We start from the raw sequence: 22505 nt of genomic DNA on the forward strand, positions 1-22505 counted from the left end.
ATGATGTATAATTTACCGTCCATATAAAACAAATGGTATGATAGTTTAAGAACACTGATACATCATAAGATACAGACATATAGCTATTAGAAGAACGTTTCAGAGGCATTCTAAGTTGTCTTATTAATTCATAAAATGATTGATATAAAACGATGAAAACTATAGTGCATAAATTCAAACAATGCATTCGCATCAAATTATTGATATGTTTGGCAATATTTGGCATGTGTCCAAATGCTATTATAGAATAGATGTCTGTTTTGTATGAAATTGAAATGATAAGGTAGTTTGTTGAATTAAATTGATTAATCGTGAACATTAAAATAAAACAATCATAATATCAATAAGACGATAATGCATTGCTTTGATAAAAAACTCATTTTGAAACTTATGTAATTGCCAATTCTGCAGAGCGGACCCTTAGTGAGCAATAACCTCTTAACAACAAAAATACTTGTTCTCCTAAAAGTAATGAACACATCTGCGGATGTTTCAAAATTCTAAATTTTACCAGTTCATGTTAAATGTTGAATACTGCTTAAGCCGGTGACAGTACCGTTCATGAACAGGCTTAATCAAACCGAGTCTTCAACATGTTCAATTTTGTCTTGTTGGGCTTTCTTTAAGGATTCTTATTTCTCTATTTCATAATGAATTTACCCTTTTTGGAACAATACCTCTCATCAATATTCGAATGTGCGGTTTCACAAAGAGTATTGCTCTTCAGACGATGTACATACATTTTTCTATATATAATTTGATAAGCTCATTATTAAAGGCCATAAAGATATGATGTTTTTAATATGTTCGTCATGATCATATAATAAATAACGTTTATAATACTCTATGAACATTTGAGCAGCATATTTTTTTAGTTATAAACATTGGCATCTTTCTTTCAAACTGCTGGCAATTAAAACTATCTATCGGATTCTTATAAAAAATAAGACCATGCCGTATATTACAGTATAAGTAATTAAAAGGGTATTTATGATATTCACCCTTGGTTTTACTTAATTTATGTCCTTTCTCAAGAAGTATTCTATATGATTATATAAACGTGATTACGTTGCAATCCTTCAAACAAAAGGCAAAAAATCGAACTCGAAATGATTTTAAATAAGGCAGTCAATCATATGTTATTATATTGAAAAGTATCAATTATTTGCTTTCAAACATGTAACCGTAGTGTGCTTGTCCACACCTCACAATAAAACCATCAAAAAACGTGGTAATGTACTTGGTCTATAAATAAAAATCACACTCAAAACATTGACGCTCACTTATTGCACATTGACCTTTCTTCTCCTTGGACAAGTCAGGACAAAGCCGAATTAAGGAACTGTCAAATTTGAAACATAATGAACAGAAAACTAGACCTCATTAATTACATCAACAGTCAATGGTCTTTTATAGACGTTTGGATCGTAAAAGTACATAATCGGTCATTGAAATCAACTATTATAGAAGTCAACGATTTGATGCTCTCTTTATGAGTAAATCTAAAGCTGTTTTAGTTATATTCATGGATAGGTTTTTGTTGTTAGAATTTAGATTAATCTTTACATCTGAATATCTTAAATAGTTGTTTCTATATTTCAATTTTAGGTAAAATCATTTATCAGCTTTTTAACATTTGAATGAATTGAAAAAAACAGTGCAGACCATGATCAGAAAGCACGGAAGTGGTCTGCTTTTGTCGCATGTGTAAAATTAGTTGCCGCCAGCACGCTATGGGTTTAGAGTTTTTAATAAAGGTAAAGTTACTTCTTCAAGAAATTGTAGTCTTTAATTAAAACATTTGATGTACAGATGAACATAATAAAGAAATGAACAGTTTTGATAATAATATTGCAGTACATTAAAGTGAATAGAATGTCACATGACATCCCGCGAATCTATCTAACTATGTCGAGCGTAATCTTAACCTGGCCTCATCCTTTCTTTATTTAAGGCACATAGTAACATAGTAGTAATTTCAAGTCGTGCAATTGTATTTCATACAGTAATTGTTGCTTTTACTTTTCTTCTTTTTTTCTTCTTTTTCACCTTCAAATTTTATTTCAAATTGTCATTTCCATAGGAAATACAAAAACGTGTCGGAGGCCAAGAACTACAAACACGTTAAACAGTAACATATCTAAAAAAACCTTGCGATGTGAGAGTTATACTAACGGTTATTGAACGACACTTTTCTTCTGTTTAAATGTCATCGTCATAGGAAATAAGTGTTAGTATTTAGAATATTCTCTTTTGTCAGTCGTTCTAACGATAGTTCAGTTCTCTTTAATAGCGTTACTTTACAATTATTCTTGTCCTTACAATATGTGGTAAGGTATATGATTTAATGTCTGTTTATTTGTTACAAAAACAATTACATTTTATACAAAAGAATATATTAATCTTAACGTTTATAAATAATGTTAATTCTTGATATGATTCCTTTCCTTGAGTAATATCATATTAATTACAAAACGATTCGAAGAAGAAGATTAAATAAAATCTAGAAAATAGTTAATGAATGGAAAATTAATAAGTGAATCTATTCACAAAAACCAATGAAAATTTTCTAAAACACCTTCTAATCTTTTAAGAGATGATGATGTTCCTTTTGTATAGGTGCCAATTATTACAATATCTTGTTCGAGTTGGTGATAGATATTACCGAGTAAACTCACTTTCAGAACTTTTTGACTCAGTTCCTTCCAAACATTGATCGACTACTTAAAAGGAATTAACCTGTATTCTAAGATTTAACTGACTCGTTTTATAACCTTGTACTAACCTGTTTTCAGGTTTAATAAACTCGATCTTACGTTAACAATAATAGTGTTATGGTCAGTTATGTGTCGATGTGCCGCTAAATCTCAACAGTAAACAAACAAATAATGAAACAAACTTTTTTCTGACATGCACTGATTTAGTCTATGTAACATTTTCTCCAGGTTTCTGTATAGCAATGAGGTTTGAAACGAGATTTGTATTGAGATTACGAAGAGGTATTTACTCATTTGAAAGCATGTTACCTTAGACATGAGAATAAAATTTGATTGCAGAGTAAAATTATACGCTTTTTCAACTAATAGAGCTTTATGCATCCAAATGTTAGTGATAAATCTACGATTACAATATATAATACAATACAGTAATTGTTATACGTTTTAGGAACAGTATAAAGTGTTGCTTTTAACCTAACAATTTATTCAACGCGATATACATTTTCAGCATGTTCGTGGATAACCATTTTATAAGATTGGCCCCAGATAATGTAATTATGCCCTGTAACAGGTTGTTAAAGGCGACATAAACATAGGTTTAGAAATGTCAATAGTAAGATGAATAACACTAATAAAGTGATGTCCTTTCAGCTAGTTAATGTAGCATTAGGAAACCTTTTAACATTAGCCATGCAGTCAGAGATTTTCATACAAGGTCAACTAGAACCTTTGGTCTTTTTAAAACAGTTTAGTGAAAAAAGGACATGTGCCTTTGGCCCATCTTAGGGTAAGTAAACGTGAGACAATATATACAAGAAAAGCATTGATGCAAAGCATCACAGGGCGTCCAAGCAAGAAATGCAGCAAGTGAAGATGAACTAGTACACATATGATGACAAGATATTCTTATAAACTACCAGAAATGTATATTACTTATGAATGAGCGGACGAAAGACATTGTTCATTATGAACTTTGATTGGCATGCTAGAGATTAGAATATTACTTGTTATTTCTTTATGATCGTGGTTATTAATAGCAACGGATAAACATGTATGCAATCATTTATAATCCATATGTGTAACGCATGATCAACACGTACCACACCTTTGTAATTGTCCCTTATTATGTTATCGCTATTAGCGAAGACCACCTCGTAAGGTATCTGTTCACACTTTAAGTTAGTAAAAATATGACACTGGTTATATTACCATGTTGATCATGTTGAGCATAATTGTTTATTATACAATAATTGTAATATCTATTAATATTAATAAAAAAAAATACAAATTTTATGAATATTGTTTTCTTTTCTTTTTTGTGTTTTATGTGCTATTTTAATACTGAGTTTTTACTACTCTTTTTTTATTAAAATTGTAAAATAAATTTTAAGAATTCAATTGTCATATTGACCGACGATTATAAGTCAAAGCTTAACTGGAAAAAGTCAGTAAAATATGGTTTATCTTTTAATATATAATATTGTTTATTTTTAAACCATGTACATGTACATTTGTATTTTTCTTTATCATTTTTTAAATTATCAATCAATTGAATAATTCATAAAATCTAATTTGTAACTTTGAATAATTCCTCGGCATCTTTACTAAACACGGATAAGAAATTAGATAAAATGTTTCAAAGTTGATAATGTCATTCTAATACCATAAAAATGTACCTTTTTCTCAATTATTGTACATATCACGGATTTATATTACATATAAATCCGTGTACATATTTATTGTTTTTATCTCATATAGATAAAATGAAACATGCTATTGTTGTTTTTTTTCTAATTGTAACGATATCAAACATCTACTCCAAAACCGGGAGAGACCGGACAATAAACGTGTGGTACTATTCGCCGGTCACTAGTAAATCCCGGTCAAAATAGACCGGGAGAGACCGGTAATTACCGATAGGAGTGATAAATAGATATATCTATAAATAGATTTTTGGAATATTTAGGTCATCAACTGATCTTTCTAGGATACATGTACAACAATAACATACCATGATAACCCACTGTGTACTACAAAATGATAAATAAAAAACCCCGAAGAGCGCGATTTATTGACGGAAAAGGTTATTTCATTTGAAAATGTTTGCATTGCGAAATTCTCCAGTTCGCTATTCATTGTAACATATCGCGACATTTCATTCTTAATTAATAATCAAGCACCCTCATACCGATCGGAATGATCGGCTTTTATTATGACCGACTAAAAGGCTCGAGAAGTTGCTGTCGCCCTTTCACAAAATCTGATTTCATTCCATAAGGGCGCCGCGCTTCGGCGCGGTGGCCAATAACTTCACATGTCTTTTATGATAATTCTTATACGTTCGACAACTTATTGTTAAACACAGATTCATCATGGTTTCCGTTCAAAGAGCTGACTTCAAGGAATTCACTATTGCAATCATTGGCACCAAATCGAGAGCATCGTCCAATAATCGTATTTTTGACCGGAGTTAAATATAACATTTGCGCAACAATTCCTATTTGTGATGAAAATTTTTTATATACTGGAATAGTAATCTATATGCATATATTCTTGTATTCGTATTGTAGTTATGTCTTTATCGATTTAATATTTGTGATATAAAATACATAGCATCAATTTCTATTAATTAAAGCAATCTATATAGTAATATTCCTCCACTGAAAATTGAACATACAAAATATATTACATTCATACGTACATATCAATATTTTCTTAATACTTATATTTATGCTCCCCTTTTCCTTTCTCAACATTATTTTACTTTAGAATCGACGGAAATAGCCATCGGTAAATATTATTGTTACACCGAAGAGCCACATTAGAAGGTCTGGTTTCGAAGTAGGGCTATAAATATTGGCTAACTTTCACAGATTTTGGCATTATAGGGGTTAGCCTGAAATAACCATGTCTCGGTTTACCATCATTTATTTATGTTTTGGCAAGCATAAGGGTCATTCATAAAAGGAAAGAGTTTAATTATGTACCATTTGCGAACGCTTCAATACACGGAATATAAACTATGGAACGAAATTGGGGAAATAATTACAATATCTTACATTGATAATACACACTCACTTAAAGTATAAACTCGTAAATATATAATATGAATAGTTAGTATGCCATAGAATAACAGCAATTACACTGTATAGTACATGTTTACGGAACTTAACCATTCTGATATAAATCACCAAAATATGTTTCCGGGCACTTATTTACAATCATAAAATAATAACATTAACTATATTAACTTTTAACAGATAGAAAGAAAACTATTTTGTCTACAGTATTATATTGTTGTGGTCACAGTGTTTCGACAAAACACTTAAATCACTTCATAGCATCATCTTTTTGGATACAAAGATTTTATTTGTTGCTGATAGGTGTTCAAATATACAGCGCTTAAATATATATTTAGAAGACTTTCTTTGGGATGAATCAAAATTGCGAGTGTAAAAAGGTTAACGTTATCTCTCAACATAAGCTTACTCTGCAAATGTTTCTCCTGTGTGTAATAACGAGTAACGATAATGATTTAATCTATATATTATTATGGTCATTGATGAAGAAGAATTTTAAGATGAAAAAATCGTTTGTAATGACATTTTTGTTACAATAAAAATGTTTAAATAGAAGAAATATTTTATGTTATCAAATCATATGAGGTCTGCAAAGTTGAAAAAAGTTGCATTTCCGGTTTTATCGAATATGTCCATGTTAGGCCAAAAAAGACCGTTTCGAGTAATTTTTGTCATTAAAGTATTGTTAATAGTACTGTTTTAATACAAAATTCAAATAGCTATCCATTAACTTATGGGGTTCGAATTTTAAACCAGAAGGAATAAAAATTAAAATATGAATTTATCCAAATTACATTAATATATAAATCGTTAGCAGAAGATGATTACAAATAAATAAGTTTATCTATTCTGTTATTCAAACACTAAAATACTTTTATATGTGCGAAATATTTACTAAAGATTGGCTTATAAATAATTCATACTTCTGCAAAGCAATTATTTAAATAACACATATTACAAGTTTAACAAGTAAACAAAAGATAGAATTATTTTAAATTGCGGTTTTGTCGTCTGTTAATTTTGCGCGTGGTGACCAGACGACAATTCGTTCTCTGAAATATTTGTGTAAAATGACAATTGTGACGGTGATTAACAGGTCAAATTCGAAGGAAATTAGACTATTACAACGGCTTTACATAAATGTTAGACGATGGTAGCTAAAGATGTGTCTCAGATCAGCATTTGAATAGGGAGTAATAAATGTTATTTATTTTCCTTTTCAGTGTACAAGTGATAAAAATAGTAACATTAAACGAATTTATCGTTCTTACAAACGAAACAACGTTCGGAAAATGCGCAAAATTCAATATTATCTTCCTGAAAGATTGCAATAAATTCTATTTCTTTACGTTATCCCTTTTCATTTGGCAAACCATGATTTGTTTTTTCGAGAGGTACTTCAATGTTATGAGTATATTGGAAAATAAATAACGGAATTTAAGCGCCGTTAAATGACATAAATATCCATGATTTTCTAACATTTCTGTTTATTTGAGACGGTTTAGATGGATTTTTATTCCAATATTTTCATAGATTCAGCTATTTAAATGCATAAGGTAGTCAAGTATTGAACATTTACAAATCTTATAAACTTCTTCCATACCGTTTTCCAGATGTTTCAACAAAATGTAGAAATATCAAATACGTGTAAATAACGTCAAAATATATACTTGATAAAAGGACAACAACAACACCACCACAAAAACAACAGCAGTTTGAATATCATAATGGAAAGTATCAAAGCGGAGAGGAATAATATGACAGTAAATGTTATCTTTAAAGAACATTGTGTCCATAATTAGAGCACATTGGGTAACATTATTGTTTCCATTTTGTAATTAAGATACATGTATATTCTATATTGATTTTGATTATGATGCCATTTTGATTTCCAAATTAGACTTTAATATTAATGGTAAAAATTTATGTTAGGAAAAGGGGAAGTTTGAATAAGATGTAGGTTTTGATAATACTATTCCTCGTGGATCCTTTAATCTTGATAAGACTAACTGTGCGAGAGAGTTTTAAAAATCACGTGACGTTTTCATCAAAAGACAGGCCTAAAAACGAACATATCAGTATTATGCATCTTCATTCAGTAATTATTGAACTATTAACATGCATTTGAATTTCCCCTGACAATGAGATCGATAATTGATATGAATTGAATACCTTAAAGGCCCATTATACCTCAGAAACGAATATTGTTTACTTCTTTAGACAGGGCAAACATTAGTTCTTAAACTTTTAAATAATGGTGTAAGAGCATGCAAGCTGCTTGTTACCTAAAAAGGTAGCACTAAATGTGAAATAATTAGTAGTATGTTGACAAAACAGTTAATCACTATAATTGTACTTATTGCCAAAAAACAACAGAAGAAAAGGATAGCTCAGGCAATTGGTTGATGAACTATAAAAGTATACCAGAAATTAGAAGCTTTTTAGAAATAAATTGAAAACATTTTTGGGGCATAATGGGTCTTTAAAGAATTAACTCCACAAAAAAACGATATTATAGTCCTTGAGGATCTTTATATTACATCTGAAAAAAAATATTATATTGAAAAAGAGAAATTGGTACCGGACATTTGATCTTTAAAAGCGGATAAGGCGGGTAAGAGGGGCGCCCAAGAGATGTTCCACTGTATTCAAAACACACGTTTTCTTAAAGTGAAGAAAAAATGGAAAAAACCAAGAGCCGTGTTTAGCTTGCGAAGTTTATCTCCGACCAGTTTAGACTGTTTTACTTTTAAGTGTCAAGATCATACCGATCTCTTGAAAACGATGAATTATTGCTTAACTCCAGAAATTCGTAATTTTGAGCATACATCGCCACTAATTAACTAAAAGTCATTTCTGAACAAAATTATAAAATATCATAAAATGACAGCTTTAATGAACATATATGTGAATAATCAAGCAATTAGCTTAGAACAGTGTTCTCAGTGAGACTTTGTGATGTTAAAGTATGTTCTAACTATATTAACATTGTCTTCTTTATCAAAAGGAACAAATCATGTCCCGTGAGGAATTATGTCTTTCAAATTAGTTCCAAAATCAAAAGCACGATAATACCGTTGTAATCTTGTATAAGATATGTAAATTGACTTTCCAGATATCAATAAATTCCAATTATGCAGTTTTATGCGATTAGCATATCTATTTAATGCCGCCTTGCAGAGACTGTGACAAATTTAACAAGATGAGAACAGATAAAGTCAATGCGCTGTAAACTCCGAGTAATCACTAAATTACTTTCTATACTGGTGTGAATTAAAATTTGATTTAAGTTCATGAATATTAAAGTATGTCTTGCTGATGTGATCAGTTGGACCATTATAAAATATAAAATCCAGCAAATAATGTATAGTATGAAGAAGGAAATGGGCAAAATAGGTCACTGTGCCTTTTTTTCCTAAAGTTTATTTAAAGTAATAGACCTAACGTATAAGAGTGTAATATAGATATCGAGTTTCTAGGGTAAAGTAAAAGTTCAAGATTTGATTGTTGAAACTTTGAGGTTGAATAAGTGTTTTCTTTTACAGTATTTCTGGGATATTATTCACTGAATAATCACTATTTAGTCAGTTTTTTATCAGAAACGCCATAAACAATCAGTATGTGTTTCTAGCATATTTTCATGATACAAAGATACAGTTTAGTAAAACTGAAAAAATGTTTAGAAAAACTATGAGAGTATAAGTGAAGTTAAATAATACAGACCTAGTAAATAAATTAGCTCGCTGAGTGTCTTTAAAGGCACAAATATAATCAGATAAAGGACACTCCGTGAGACATTTACACGTTCCAGCAACGTTCTTCTCCACTGCAAGATTGCCAAATGTCACTTTAAGCTATCATTTTAGACAGACAGCTGAAAACTAAGACGTCCATCGCTTTTGTGCACAAATAAACAATAAAGATACGGATATCAAGTTAAAAGCGAATCCTCTGAAATTGATGTCGTCTGGTCAGCACGCGCGAAAACGACAGACGACAAAAGTGACGTTACAGTTACAAATATTCATTCATGTGTTTGATTTGGTGATATTAACGTGTGTCTGAGCATTGGCAATAAAAATAAATTTAAGTACTTAAGATGAATTATTGTCGTTTTGTCAAAAGGCTTCAAAATATGCAGACGACGAAGTATATGCTTAATCTTGGCGGGCATTCATCAAATGCTTATATGTTGGTATTTTTTCGTCTTATGGCAACTCATTTTTCCCATAGCTTTTGTTGAAATTAAATGGTGTGTATTTTATTTCAGTATTGCATATGTGTATTGTATGAGTGTATTTTATGTGTATATTGTATCATTGTATTGTATCAGTATATTTCCATGTGTGTACTTTATATGTGTATTTTATGTGTGTATTGTATGTGTGTATTGTATGTGTGTATTGTATGTGTGTATTGTATGTGTGTATTTTATGTGTGTATTGTATGTGTGTATTTCATGTGTATTGTAAGTGTTTATTGTATCATTGTATTGTATTAGTATATTTCCATGTGTGTACTTTATATGTGTATTATATGTGTTTCTTGTACATGTATGTGTTTATTGAATGTTCAATTAAACAAATGCTACTTTCTACTTTTAAATAATACTGAACCGTTTAAAACATCTAATTAAAGAAATCTGATGTTCTTCAACATTACCAGTATTATTACAAACTAATTGTGAATGAAAATACATTTTGCATAAGCACATTTACTTATTTTCGAGTCCTTTTCTTCAAAGGGATCGGCACATGTGACGCATATAATGCTCAAACTATTATCTCTAAATTGAGAGATAAAATTCTTTAAATTTTTACATATTATTGAACAGATAATTGTGTTTCTGATTTGATTAAATTATTCATACCTACAAATATCACTTTAAGCACGTTTTGCTTCTATTGGTACTATTCACAATGAAAGCAAAGTTTCCACAGACAGTATTTAACTATTAACGAGTCTGTTAAAAGGTGCACATCAATTATTCTTGTTCTAGAGTTATCTTTTACGTTATTTTAAACAATGGCAAACTTTGCATGGGTTGTTTCTTTTGTGTAATTTAAGAATACAGTTATTTTCCAGTCAACCTGCCAATGACTCGCGGACCATACCAGCTGTCATGTCAATTTGTACCGGTTGTTGGATCATGAATATATAATTAAGTTAATGAGCAAAGTCTTACTCCATATTGCTACGTAAAAACGGAGAGCTTTCACTGATTAACTTCCAAAGCTGTATATTCTAATCATTGTCTTAAACGAAGATGTTTCTGCTCTTGCAATTAACAGCAGGCACTCTGTTCATTCCTGTCAAAATTAGTTCAAGAATCAGACAGGAGTGGTCCAAAAAGTTTAAGCGTTTTCCAATTGTCATATTGGTTTTGTTTAATTATTAACTAATAGTTAATCAATGAAAGTAGTGTAAAATGTATTTGAAGTGCTCTGTGTGTATGAAAGAAGATGTAAAAACAATCAAATGCTCAAATATTACAACTAAAAAGGGGGACAATGTAACGAATAGAATTGCATTACATTCCGAAACACACACGGCGGAGAAGTAAACTTAAAATATAACTAATACGCATGAGGTATCTTTTCGAGACATGGGAACAAAGTGGAATTAACCACGTTCAATTCATGGTAGAACCAAATATAAATTAATGAACAAAATCGTTGTGTTGTTGTTGTTGTTGTTTTCACTTTAATTTGTTTGACATTGATTATTAAACACTGTCATACTGTATGGGCAAATATTTTGCCTACAATGTTAAAAAATCTGAAACATAATTATAGTTAAGTATCAATAAGATCAAACAATAAATTATCCAAATGTTGATATAATATCTAATTGTTTTAAACTCTTCTGTAGCCAAGAAATAATGTATAAAAAATGTTTGATAAAGACAACACGTCACGTGATACTCGAGATTAGACCAGTCACATAGTTTGTAATGCAATTTCAATGTAATTTCAATTGTTTTCTTTGCTTCAAGGAACTTGTTAATTGTTTTAAAAAAGCTACACAAAATTTCATTATCATTCGATGTCTGCTTTATTTCATTTAAAATGTATTGTGTGTATATGTTGAATTGGTAATGAACATTTACAACTCTATTATGCTTTTGCCGAATGAATTTAAATTGAATATGATTTATATTTAAAATTAAACGACTGAACTGAAATGAACACGCTTTTGATTTATTTTAATTTTGGAACTAATTCTGCACTATTCGCTAGTCAGTCCTTCTCAAAAGAAATGTTCCCTAAAACAAGGCTCCATTGCAATTCTTTAATTTATAAAAAATAAAAAAATAAAGCTTTTATAGTTTTTGTGTAACTTAAATGCCAACCAGATATTGTAAAATTTTGCAAATTGATTGAAATTTATTTGTCAAAAATTTCAGAAAATTGCAGTCCAAGTGCATTTCATATTGATGTGCTTCCATCTTGATCAAGTATAAGGAGAAAGAAAATGCGCCACGTGTCTGGGCAATAAATCACCGAAGTGGTTTGTAGCTATCAATGATTACTATACATTGTTCTTAATGTATTTTCATGATTACTTTAATGTTCAAACATGACTTTACAATTCAAAGAAAAAAACAACAATAAAAACTCAACGGGAAAAAAATGGTTACAGATAATGAGTTACAAATAGCGCATGTGGTAAAGTTGGAAGTTTGCCTTTAAAAAGCTTGAGAAGCTATGTGGGCTGTTCAATTCAAGAGCCTGTACGACAAATGATATGTATTGATTCGAAACGCCTTGACTCTTTGATTGCAACTTCCGGTTCCTGCCAGTCACGTGTCGTCATTTTGTACATGATTACAGAAGTATGCGACTTAATTGCTATGGGGAATGTTGCTTTCCACCAGAGAAACATGTCATGTGCATTGATTGATACTGAATATATATTGCAATTGGAAAGGTTGAATCATGCAAGACTTGTCAGGGGTAAAACTTTGTTTCATAAAAGTGCATATAAACAGTTTTAGATTTACCAATTTGAATTTGACTGCGGCAAAACATTTAAAATAAGATATTAAACCTTCTTATATTTTGATAGTAGTTCCAGCGTTGTTAAGTCAATAATTAAGCAAAGATTTCACGAGTCTATGTCAGGCGTCACAGCGAGTAAATACTGTTTTGTCACAGTTGCACAACTTAACCAATACCAAACATTTAACGACAGAAAGAAGTATGATTTTAATTATAAAATAGCGTTTTTTTCTTCTGATTATTGTTACTGAAGTCTTATTATCGTTCGTACAAACATAATATCACAGTTACGCACGAACGTATGTCTATCTGTTGGCAAAATAATAAAAATGGCGCATGTTTGCTTTAGGTTAAATTGTTTAGTAACGTTATTTGTCTCTTGCCGGTTGTAAATGTTTCAGATGACTTATGCACGTCTGTCACTTAGTGAACTGATTACACTATGCGTGCTTGCCTTAGGTTAAGTTAGAAATCTGCAAGCAGACGAGACTCGGGGTCGACACAAGTGTCCCAAAACTACAATTAAAACTACTCATTAAGTATTCATATACATTTGTCTGAGAAAATGGACCACTGATATTCAATTATTTGATATCATTCAATATTTCATTTGATTCTCACGCGAGATGTCAATATCGGAGATCAGAGATATCAATACTATATTAATATAATAATTACAAAGTCGTCCATTGTAGTTTTACAATGGTAGGCAAGTTTAACTTAATTTTCAAAGAAAGGTCGATTAACGTGTGTATTAATGAGCAATCGTTGATTTTTAAAATAAAACCCCAACAAATTGTTAATTCTAATGAATTGAAACATAACAAAGGGGAAAAAAGTGACACAAATTTTGTTACATCAGTAAACATACGTAAGGGCAACAATTTTGTTGCAATTTACTGACAAGGGATATAAAGTAACATGAACATTTGATTCCACTTCGACCCTGATTTAGCATGTACGACAGGAAAGTTAGTTAAAAACATTCACACACGTTTAGAAATTATTAAACAATGCAGTGTAACAACAAGTTAATGAGCAAACGTGAAAGAGTTTTTTCCGCTGAAAAAAATGGCTCATTTATTCTCTTTCGGCTGCTATGATTTGCAAACAATCGATTGTTATAGAAAATATAGTATCGGAAATGATTTAGAACCAAGCTCAAATATGATAACGTTTTCATTATGAATTTGACTTTTTGTGTTAGTAATTACCACGTTTAGAATTACAGCTCGTAAAGCACAGTGAGCTTGTATTCTGTATCATCGCGTGAAGCCAATATTATGGACGATTCGAGCTGTAGTTATTGGAAATGGCGTTTACAATTTAATTACATACGCTCCTAATGTTTACAGCATGGCTAAAAGCACGCGTTAACATTTTTATAATGAAGGAAATAAGATTATGGTCAGCGAAGTCTAAAAAGTACAAAAATAGTTCAACAAAGATAATGAGGTCAAACATGTTTGCTTCCCAACGTAGTTTTGTCCTAATAATGCCTAAGTTCTATAAATAGTATACTGTAGTGCAATATAATTCTACAGGTTATCTAATATTATATGCAAATTAGTACGCATACATAGTACCACATCTTCTTAGTAAAAGTTAGATTAACAGGCTGATTATAATATTTACTAAACTATAAATGGGTAGAGAATGCGCACATTCCATGAAATAAATAATCATAAAGAAGTCCATAAAGACAAGCCCCATAACAGTCTATAAAGAATATTCCCGTAAGAATCCATAAAGACTTTTGTCATTGTGGCAGTAGTTAGAGAGTAACATCGAGAATGTCCTAAAGACAAACCTTATAGACGTCAATAAAGAACAACAACGAAGCCGTTCATATAAACTAGCATTAAAGAAGTCCATTAAGACAAACATTATAAACGTCAATAAAGAACAACAACGAAGCCATTCATATAAACTACCCTGAAAGAAGTCCATAAAGACGAGTATCGCAGTAGTCCTCAAAATGTATGATGACTAAGAACAAATAATTTTGCACCGTAAACATACAAAACATTTTTGACACAAATCGTAGAAAAATGTCTAAAATATGACTAAATGATATCAGGGCATTGTGATATCATATTTTTGTCAATTATTTTTGTATATAAAAAGTATGCGGCCGTGACAGGCGTCTCGTGCAATGGGTAAACGTGCAAATGTAAACATTTTGAAGCGGAAATTGTCATTTCATGACAACGTTATCTGGCAATTAGATATTTACAATAATATTAATATTTAATGTAAATATTCTATTTGTTTGCAATGATATACGATTCGTATATGAATTATAGGAAAATTTGCGTGATATTTAAGAGGCAGGAATGGCTGTACAGGTCAACAATATGTGGTATTGCTTGTCGTAATTTACAACCATCCGACGTAATCTTGCAAAAGAACTAACACAGAAAAACATACTTAAGTAAAAAATGTTATGTTTTATAAAAACATACAATAGCTTCATTTTTACTATATCGGCTGATCTTTTCACTTTTCACTACTGTATATAATATCTTAAGAAAGATACGGAGATGTAGAACAGCCTCCAATTTTGTAGATATCTAGCGTAGTTCGTCTGCTAATTTAATCTCGCGCTAATTGACAATGATGGACTAGTGCTATGAGTGCTCACGTGGTCATAATAATTTGTCTTCGGAATCTGTTCAAAGATTTGTTGTTGATACTAAAATCAGGTCATGACTTCCCGGTGTTATGGTAAATCAGATATTCGTGACATGCATATTTCTTAATAATTAACGAATTTGACTACCTGAAACCTAAAGTCTCGCGAGAAAAGTGATACGCTCACGGGAATTCGGAGTATTGGTTTACTACTAACAAAGTGACACTGACAATACGTCAATACCATCAGACTATAACCTGTCCATTCATGCGCCAACTTATAAATAATCTTTGCCAAGTTAAATATTTTAGACTTGTTCATATTTTATTTTTAGGAAAAATATTCAAATAAGTACTGAAAATAAGTGAATACAAGGCAAAGCGAACGATGCAAACTTATGATGAGACGGCACGGACTTGCCGGCAGATCTTGGTTGGAACTGGTCACTTGGGTAGATTTAATTGCCGACATCAAAATGATAGATACGAACTGCTTTGTACATATTGAAATAATTTTATACCCGAAAGTCTAAACCTAAAACCTCAATTTTTCAGCTTTCGACTGAAGTAAACGTTTGGAAATGATATATATTGTAATTAATTACAGCCACGACATAAAGTTTGAAACACATCTTTAAACTTCATTTTCCTTTTAAAGAAACAACTGTATTTTTTCTCTTGTTAAAATGTTAATATAACGTATATTTTTTCAATAAGATAAATTACATTTTTGCTTAAGAAACGAATTCAATTTAATTAAAAATGGTCTTTGTTTATATAGTAAAAGATTCTCATATTGTTGTTGTTTTCAACACTATATCATCAGATTTGTTAACAAATTATCTACATCAATTTTCACACAAAAAATGAGCATAAATCTGATAAACAAGTAATTTTATTAACTGGAATGGTGACCAATAGAAAATGAAAATGACGTACATGTGTTTGTTATCGGTCAGTGAACGTAATTTACGTGCAATTTTGCATAATTTTTAAACATTTGCATTGTACACGTTTAAAAACTTTTAAAACAATTAAAGGGTGAGAAAATATGAAAAAGTGTACGATACTAATACCTGTTGTTTATGGTCATTCCAGAGACAGACAAATTTTGATTGAACGACGAGTAGCATAAACATGATTGCGTAAACATTTCTTGTCTTAGAAATTGTGACATTTGACTTTCAGTAGCTATCCCAGTTTTTATAATTATACACCAATTTTTTCTGCAACTAATTGCTGAAGGATGAACGAAATTATCAGTTAGGGTGATTGATGAGAGAATGTGTATGTGAGTAAATTATAGTATCGTGACATGACGACAGAGGGCGCCACCTCTCTTAGTGACTTCTCGCGTGAGAATTTAATCACTTTGGCGGCGTGATTGATTTGGTTTAACAAATTGATTTATCGCCAGGGCCATGCAACATTAGTATTACATTATGTTGTATAAATTGATAAGAATTAATGCAGGACATTGTTGTAATAACACTTTTATTCCGGCGGCGTGATGGTGTTTTTATTAAAATGAAGCAATTTTGAGAACAGTTGTTCACTTTTTTTATTGTGTAATCAATTAATGTTGTCAATGTTCTCCGGATGTGAGGTAATATCGCACGTGCAATTTATTTTTACGGGAACGCAATAACAAAGTTTCTTGTTTAACATGACCACATAATCTAAAGCGGATTATCCATTTTCCTCCGACAGACGATAACACGGATTAGATAAGCGGGAAAATAAATGAAAATGAAATGAGCCTGATTTTAGCACTTCTTCAGTCTGATACAGAATGAATAGTAGGTTCGTGCCGTTGATAATTGATTAATATATAAGAACTTGGTTTCGTAACTTAAGCTGTCTGCACTAGATCTTCCCCAGAATTAAAATTCCGGCGGCTCCAAATTATAAATAAATAACTCAATGTTATTAACAGAGAAATAAAAAAAAATGTGTTAAGGCCAAAAGTCTCACAAAAATTAGGTATGGTTAGATTAAGTGTTCTCGTATATTTTTGGTTTGGTTTAAACATATTTATTAAAGCTCGATTGCAAAACAAGTTCTTGCGACTTATATCAAGCACTTTCGAGTTGCTTCCTGGAACCAACCAGTACTGGTGTCATATGAAGAAACATGGTCGTGACCGATTAGGGCTCAAACCAATGATCCCTGGAATGATCTCTGGGTTGAGAGGCAGACACCTTAACCACCAGGCCACCACTCATTTATATATTTTTAATCTCCGTGAAAATAAAATGCCAGTGAATAATCGTTACTGTGCAGGGATTTCCAGGTAGGAAAGGGATGCCGAAAAGACATGCATTGTATTTTTTTTATCTATATATGAAAGTGTCCTCACAAAAATAGATCATCTTTAACGCCGATTTTAATACATTGGACTTTTCGCGGCGGTCATTTGACCTGATCGGCTTTTCTTGATAACTTGTAATTACAAGTTTTCTCCGCAAATGACCAACTACTAATCCCAAATAATTTGTGGGTCAGCGACGAGAGCTCAATAACCATCAGACTCAACGTCCGAGGTCAATGGTCACGTAAATAGTTAGCCTCTCAACGACTCCCTGGATTTCTAACCCCATGCGCGCCCTATTGAGTTAGTTAATCAGTCGGACCTCAGGTTTAAAAGTCTAAAATCATAACATTTGAATTTCTTACATAAATGAGGTGCGGCACTGTAAACAGATATGTATATGGAAATATAGTTTAGAAATATACTTTGAAATAAATAGAAAATCATATTTTTATGCTTTTCTTAGCCGGATTTGACTGAAAAGCGTTTAAACGCTTTTCATTTTGGGTCATTTTTTACAATTTAAATAATTATTCTGGAAAAAACGAAGTGCGCGAATGGTCTGAAATTTTGCATAATGATTAGAGATCAAAGCCTACATCAAATAGTGCATTTATCTGGAAAAAATACTTTCAGTCCCATCATGTCAAAAATCCTCAGTGGAGTCCCTTTAAGTAAGTAAAGATAAAACGGCCACAAATTTGTATCAAAGTAAAATGATCGGTCCTTTTATATATATAGGTGCTCAAAATATCCTCAAGTGGCAATACATCGATGATCTAGTCATTCATATAGCAATACATATTTTACAATGTATTTTTTACTTTACTGCCTTAAATACATTGAATACATTTTGTATTTTTGGATTGTGTATGCGTCTGAATTCAAAGTAGATCTTCCAGCTTGGCTGTCTATTCAAACTGTTCTGTTCAAACATTTTAGAGAAGTTCAAAACTGTTCATGAAGAATCGTTAAATACAACACTTTTACTTGACGTGACGCCATCCTATTAAAAGTTTGATACTAGAATATTTACCGCACTTTGATCCATCAAAATATAAGTTTTCATTACATCAGGCGTCGCATTATATTAATATATTGCAATGCTTTCATTTATCGTAAAATAGGGATATAAAATTTTATGCTATTTGGTTTTTACTATAATGATTTGCTAAAACTGCAAAATGTGCAAATTACTACGTACATTAGGCATGGATAAGGTTTGTCTATCGAAAATGGCTGCTATCTAAATTTGGTGGATACATTTTAGATATGATTTAGTAAATTACATAATGAAGTTTAACTCGTGCTCATAGTGAAAATGAGGCCTATTAAATTTACGTTTTTCAGTGCTCTAGATATAAATAAATATATAATGATAGACGGAAAATACTTGTAAATGTTTATCCCATGGATAAACACCTATTTGTTTTTAGCCTGAACATTATCATAAATTATTCATAAAATTTACAATACAGTTAAATATCTTGTTTTCGTCGTTGTCCGAAACACTGTTGTAAGTTTCTGCAACAGTAACAAAAAAAAAGTTAAAAGTCTTTGAATGGTAGGAGATTTTATGAGAACTTTAAATTACTGGCATAAACCAAAGTCGACCTGCACACCCGTTCAGCCTTAACATACTCTATACTGTTAGCTTTTCGATATATCAACAATTCTAATAAACACTAAAGAGCAGGTTCAAAAGTCAATACAGGGCACCTTGTTCCTCTAGAAGAATTATTTTTCAATGCAGGGCACCATATGATACGAGTAGAATCATTTTTCAATGCAGAGCACTGTATTATACGAGTAGAATTATTTTTTTCAATGCAGGGCACATCAGTACAGAGTGGAATTATTTATCAATGCAGGGCATCATATTATACAAGTAGAATTATTTTTCAATGCAGAGCAATTTATTATACAAGTAGAATTATTTTTTCAATGCAGGGCACAACAGTATACGAGTAGAATTATTTATCAATTCAGGGCACCATATTATGCGAATATAATCATTTTTTTCAATATTGGACACCAAATTATGCTAGTAGAATTATTTATGAATGCAGGGCACTATTTTATACAATAAGAATTAGTTTTCAATGCAAGGCGCCAATTTACAATTGTTGAAAAGTTAAGTTATCGTTTTATCATTTATTTATCAAAGTGAATTATTCAATCTCATGATTTTTGACGAGATATTGAAAGTTTGTTTACAATTTGGCGTCATTTTGTGCCAACTTTGAAAACGTCTACTAAATGCAGAACAAATACAGAATACGGCATAAATTATGATGTAAACAAAATTCTTTGTTTTTAGTAAATATGAGACATCGCATATGGAATATCTCGATTTAAAGTATAAATTCGTGATAGATTGTGTCAATCGTGCTTTGAGCTCTTTAAATATTCAAACGTTCTCACTTTTTAGTGAAATTTATTCCTTATTCGCTACAAAAACCAAACAAAATTATTTCCTAATCTCGCAGTATGCTACGGTGTTTTCAGCAGAACTTATAAATGTTTGCATGGTAGACGTTTCCAAACAGTCTGTAAATTAAGTTAGTGAATGTTTAAACAATTTCCGCCATATTTTAAGTAATACGCTTGTCAAGTCTGGAAGCTTTGTTTATATAGCAAACACTGAGCCTTCCTGAAATCCGGAAAATCGAAAACTTTTATTCTCAATTTACATTGAAGCTATTGTTAACTTAAAAAATATTTGTTTCTATAAGATAATAAAAAGCTTAGAATTGGCATGAAAAAGTGAGTTTAATCTGGAACTTAAAGTTATCCTTAAAAAGATAAAACTTAGGTTAGCAATGTCCTGAAATTAAATTGTACAGTATAGTTAGTATAAAATATAAAAATAGACATTATTTCTATACGAAGGAAAGCTATAGCTATAAAAAAATAACTATAACTGGCAATTTCAAACCTGAAATTTAAATAAACGAGAAACAAATAATCTAAAATGCTGCAATGAAAAATATATATAATATATATATATAAGGATGAATTCTCCTGAAATATGTAAAGTCAAATTAATCAAAGAGTGCAGTATTTTAAAGCGGCTTGCCATTAGATTCATTTAAATTTCAAAATTCTCGAAAATGATAGTTAAACTTAAAGTAAAACTAAACAAGGAGAAAATCCTACAAGCTTTTTTTTTTTTTTTTTTTTTTTTTTTTGGTTTTGAAATTTTATTTCATTTTTTTTAAACTGACTCTAATTTTCAACGCAATGAAATTTGCAGTAAGTGACTTTTAACACATTTAAATGAACTCATGATACGAAATTAATTGAAATAATATTTTTGTTTATTTGTGTAAAAATGAATTGATAAATAAATAATTAGTTAAAAACACACGCTTATTCAACTATAAATATCAACATCTTTTTCTCAAAATCTATTCTCAATTTCTAAATTCCTTAAAAATATACTTTTATTTATGTAATGAGACATGCCGCTTTAAATTCAAGTACCCAAAGATGATATTTTTTTCATAATCTTACCTGTGAATAATTGAGCACTAATAGGACGATGAAAGAAACGCAAAGTGATCGTAGTAAAAAAGACATTTTGTCGTCTGCTTGTGTTTTTCCTGCGTTCCGACGGTGTTCCTCCAAGTGCAAGTGTTATCCCGGATCGCTTTTTGGTAATCCCGCTCCTTACGTTTAACGACTTGGAAATGTTCTTTCACTGTCGCAAAAATTCTTCTCAAAACGATTCCAAAATACTGTTTAATATGCTAAATTTACTTTATTATCAAAGAAGCCTAAAATTATTGTAAATGCGCATTCAATACTTAATTTTATTACAAACTTGCCCTTTTTAGACAGAATTTATATTATAGTTTCCTAAGTACTTATTTACTAAAATCCCATCTGTATTTATGTTACCTAATGAAAGTGAATTCTAAAAAGCGCGATTTGTTTCGTAGAAAGTTTTTAAATGATTGCAAGCTACTGTACGTATCCAAGTTATTTCGTCAGATAAAAGCGGTTGGTTAAAATTCTCCACGCGCTGGCTGTAGTGATATTGAAATAGACTGATGCATTCAACTAGTTTTATATACTCGTTACACCCACTTTAGGATAATGCCACCACATTATAGATTTATAATAAAAGGTGGTACCAGTCAGGGGTTTGGCCTTTTCATGGACTCAATAATAATAGTAAACAGATTGTCGCAAAATATGCATTTCATAATAAACGTATTCGTGCGTAGATTGTCGTAAATTCATGTTTGTTGGCAACGTTGCGCTATTTTAAAGCGATTAATTTCCGACAGTATTTGGCGAACATTTTCAATGATATATAACTTTTTTGTTATTTAATAAAGTAACATGAAGTACAAATTTGATAAAAGACTTTGATTTAATTGCAGCAGACGATTAATGAATCACGTCTGCTGCACGACTGGAATGTACCCTGATACCTTATCAAACATCCGGGTATGCTATCAAATCGTTAAAACAATTAACCGACGTGCCTTGTTTTATGTTAAGCCTACACACAACATCATTCGGAATTCTTTGATTTTAATGGAATCATGTGATTATGATTTCTGTTATTGCCGTTTTGATGTTAGAATTTACCCTTGTGGATCGTATCCATTCGGTAATTCTAATTTAACTGATTCGTGTTGTCCGTGATTGACGTCAAAATGTCTGTTATGCCATGTACCCATAATTTACGAACACAATTATGAGAATTTTAAACGTTTTGATTTGTTAGATTACAAATAAAGCAACAAGA

The 22505-nt window shown here is 30.9% G+C and overlaps 1 protein-coding gene across 10 annotated transcripts in view; it reads right to left on the minus strand.

Moving 5' to 3' along the window:
• The window catches only part of LOC132752033 (FMRFamide-related neuropeptides-like), a 49943-nt gene extending 28066 nt beyond the window's left edge, over positions 1-21877 (minus strand). Inside the window, exon 1 of one of the 10 annotated variants that reach the window (XM_060742296.1) lies at positions 21260-21877. Coding sequence is in view for 3 of the 10 variants with exons in the window: in XM_060742300.1 (XP_060598283.1) it covers positions 21260-21325 (66 nt within the window). In the remaining 7 variants the exon portion in view is untranslated. The remainder of the gene's footprint in view (positions 1-21259) is intronic. The other 9 variants (XM_060742298.1, XM_060742297.1, XM_060742301.1 and 6 more) reach the window with 9 other exon arrangements.
• Positions 21878-22505: the final 628 nt, after the last annotated feature.

Source organism: Ruditapes philippinarum, unplaced genomic scaffold, assembly GCF_026571515.1.
Source record: "Ruditapes philippinarum isolate M1 unplaced genomic scaffold, ASM2657151v2 ctg2192_1_1_1_1, whole genome shotgun sequence".
Lineage (NCBI taxonomy): Eukaryota > Metazoa > Mollusca > Bivalvia > Venerida > Veneridae > Ruditapes > Ruditapes philippinarum.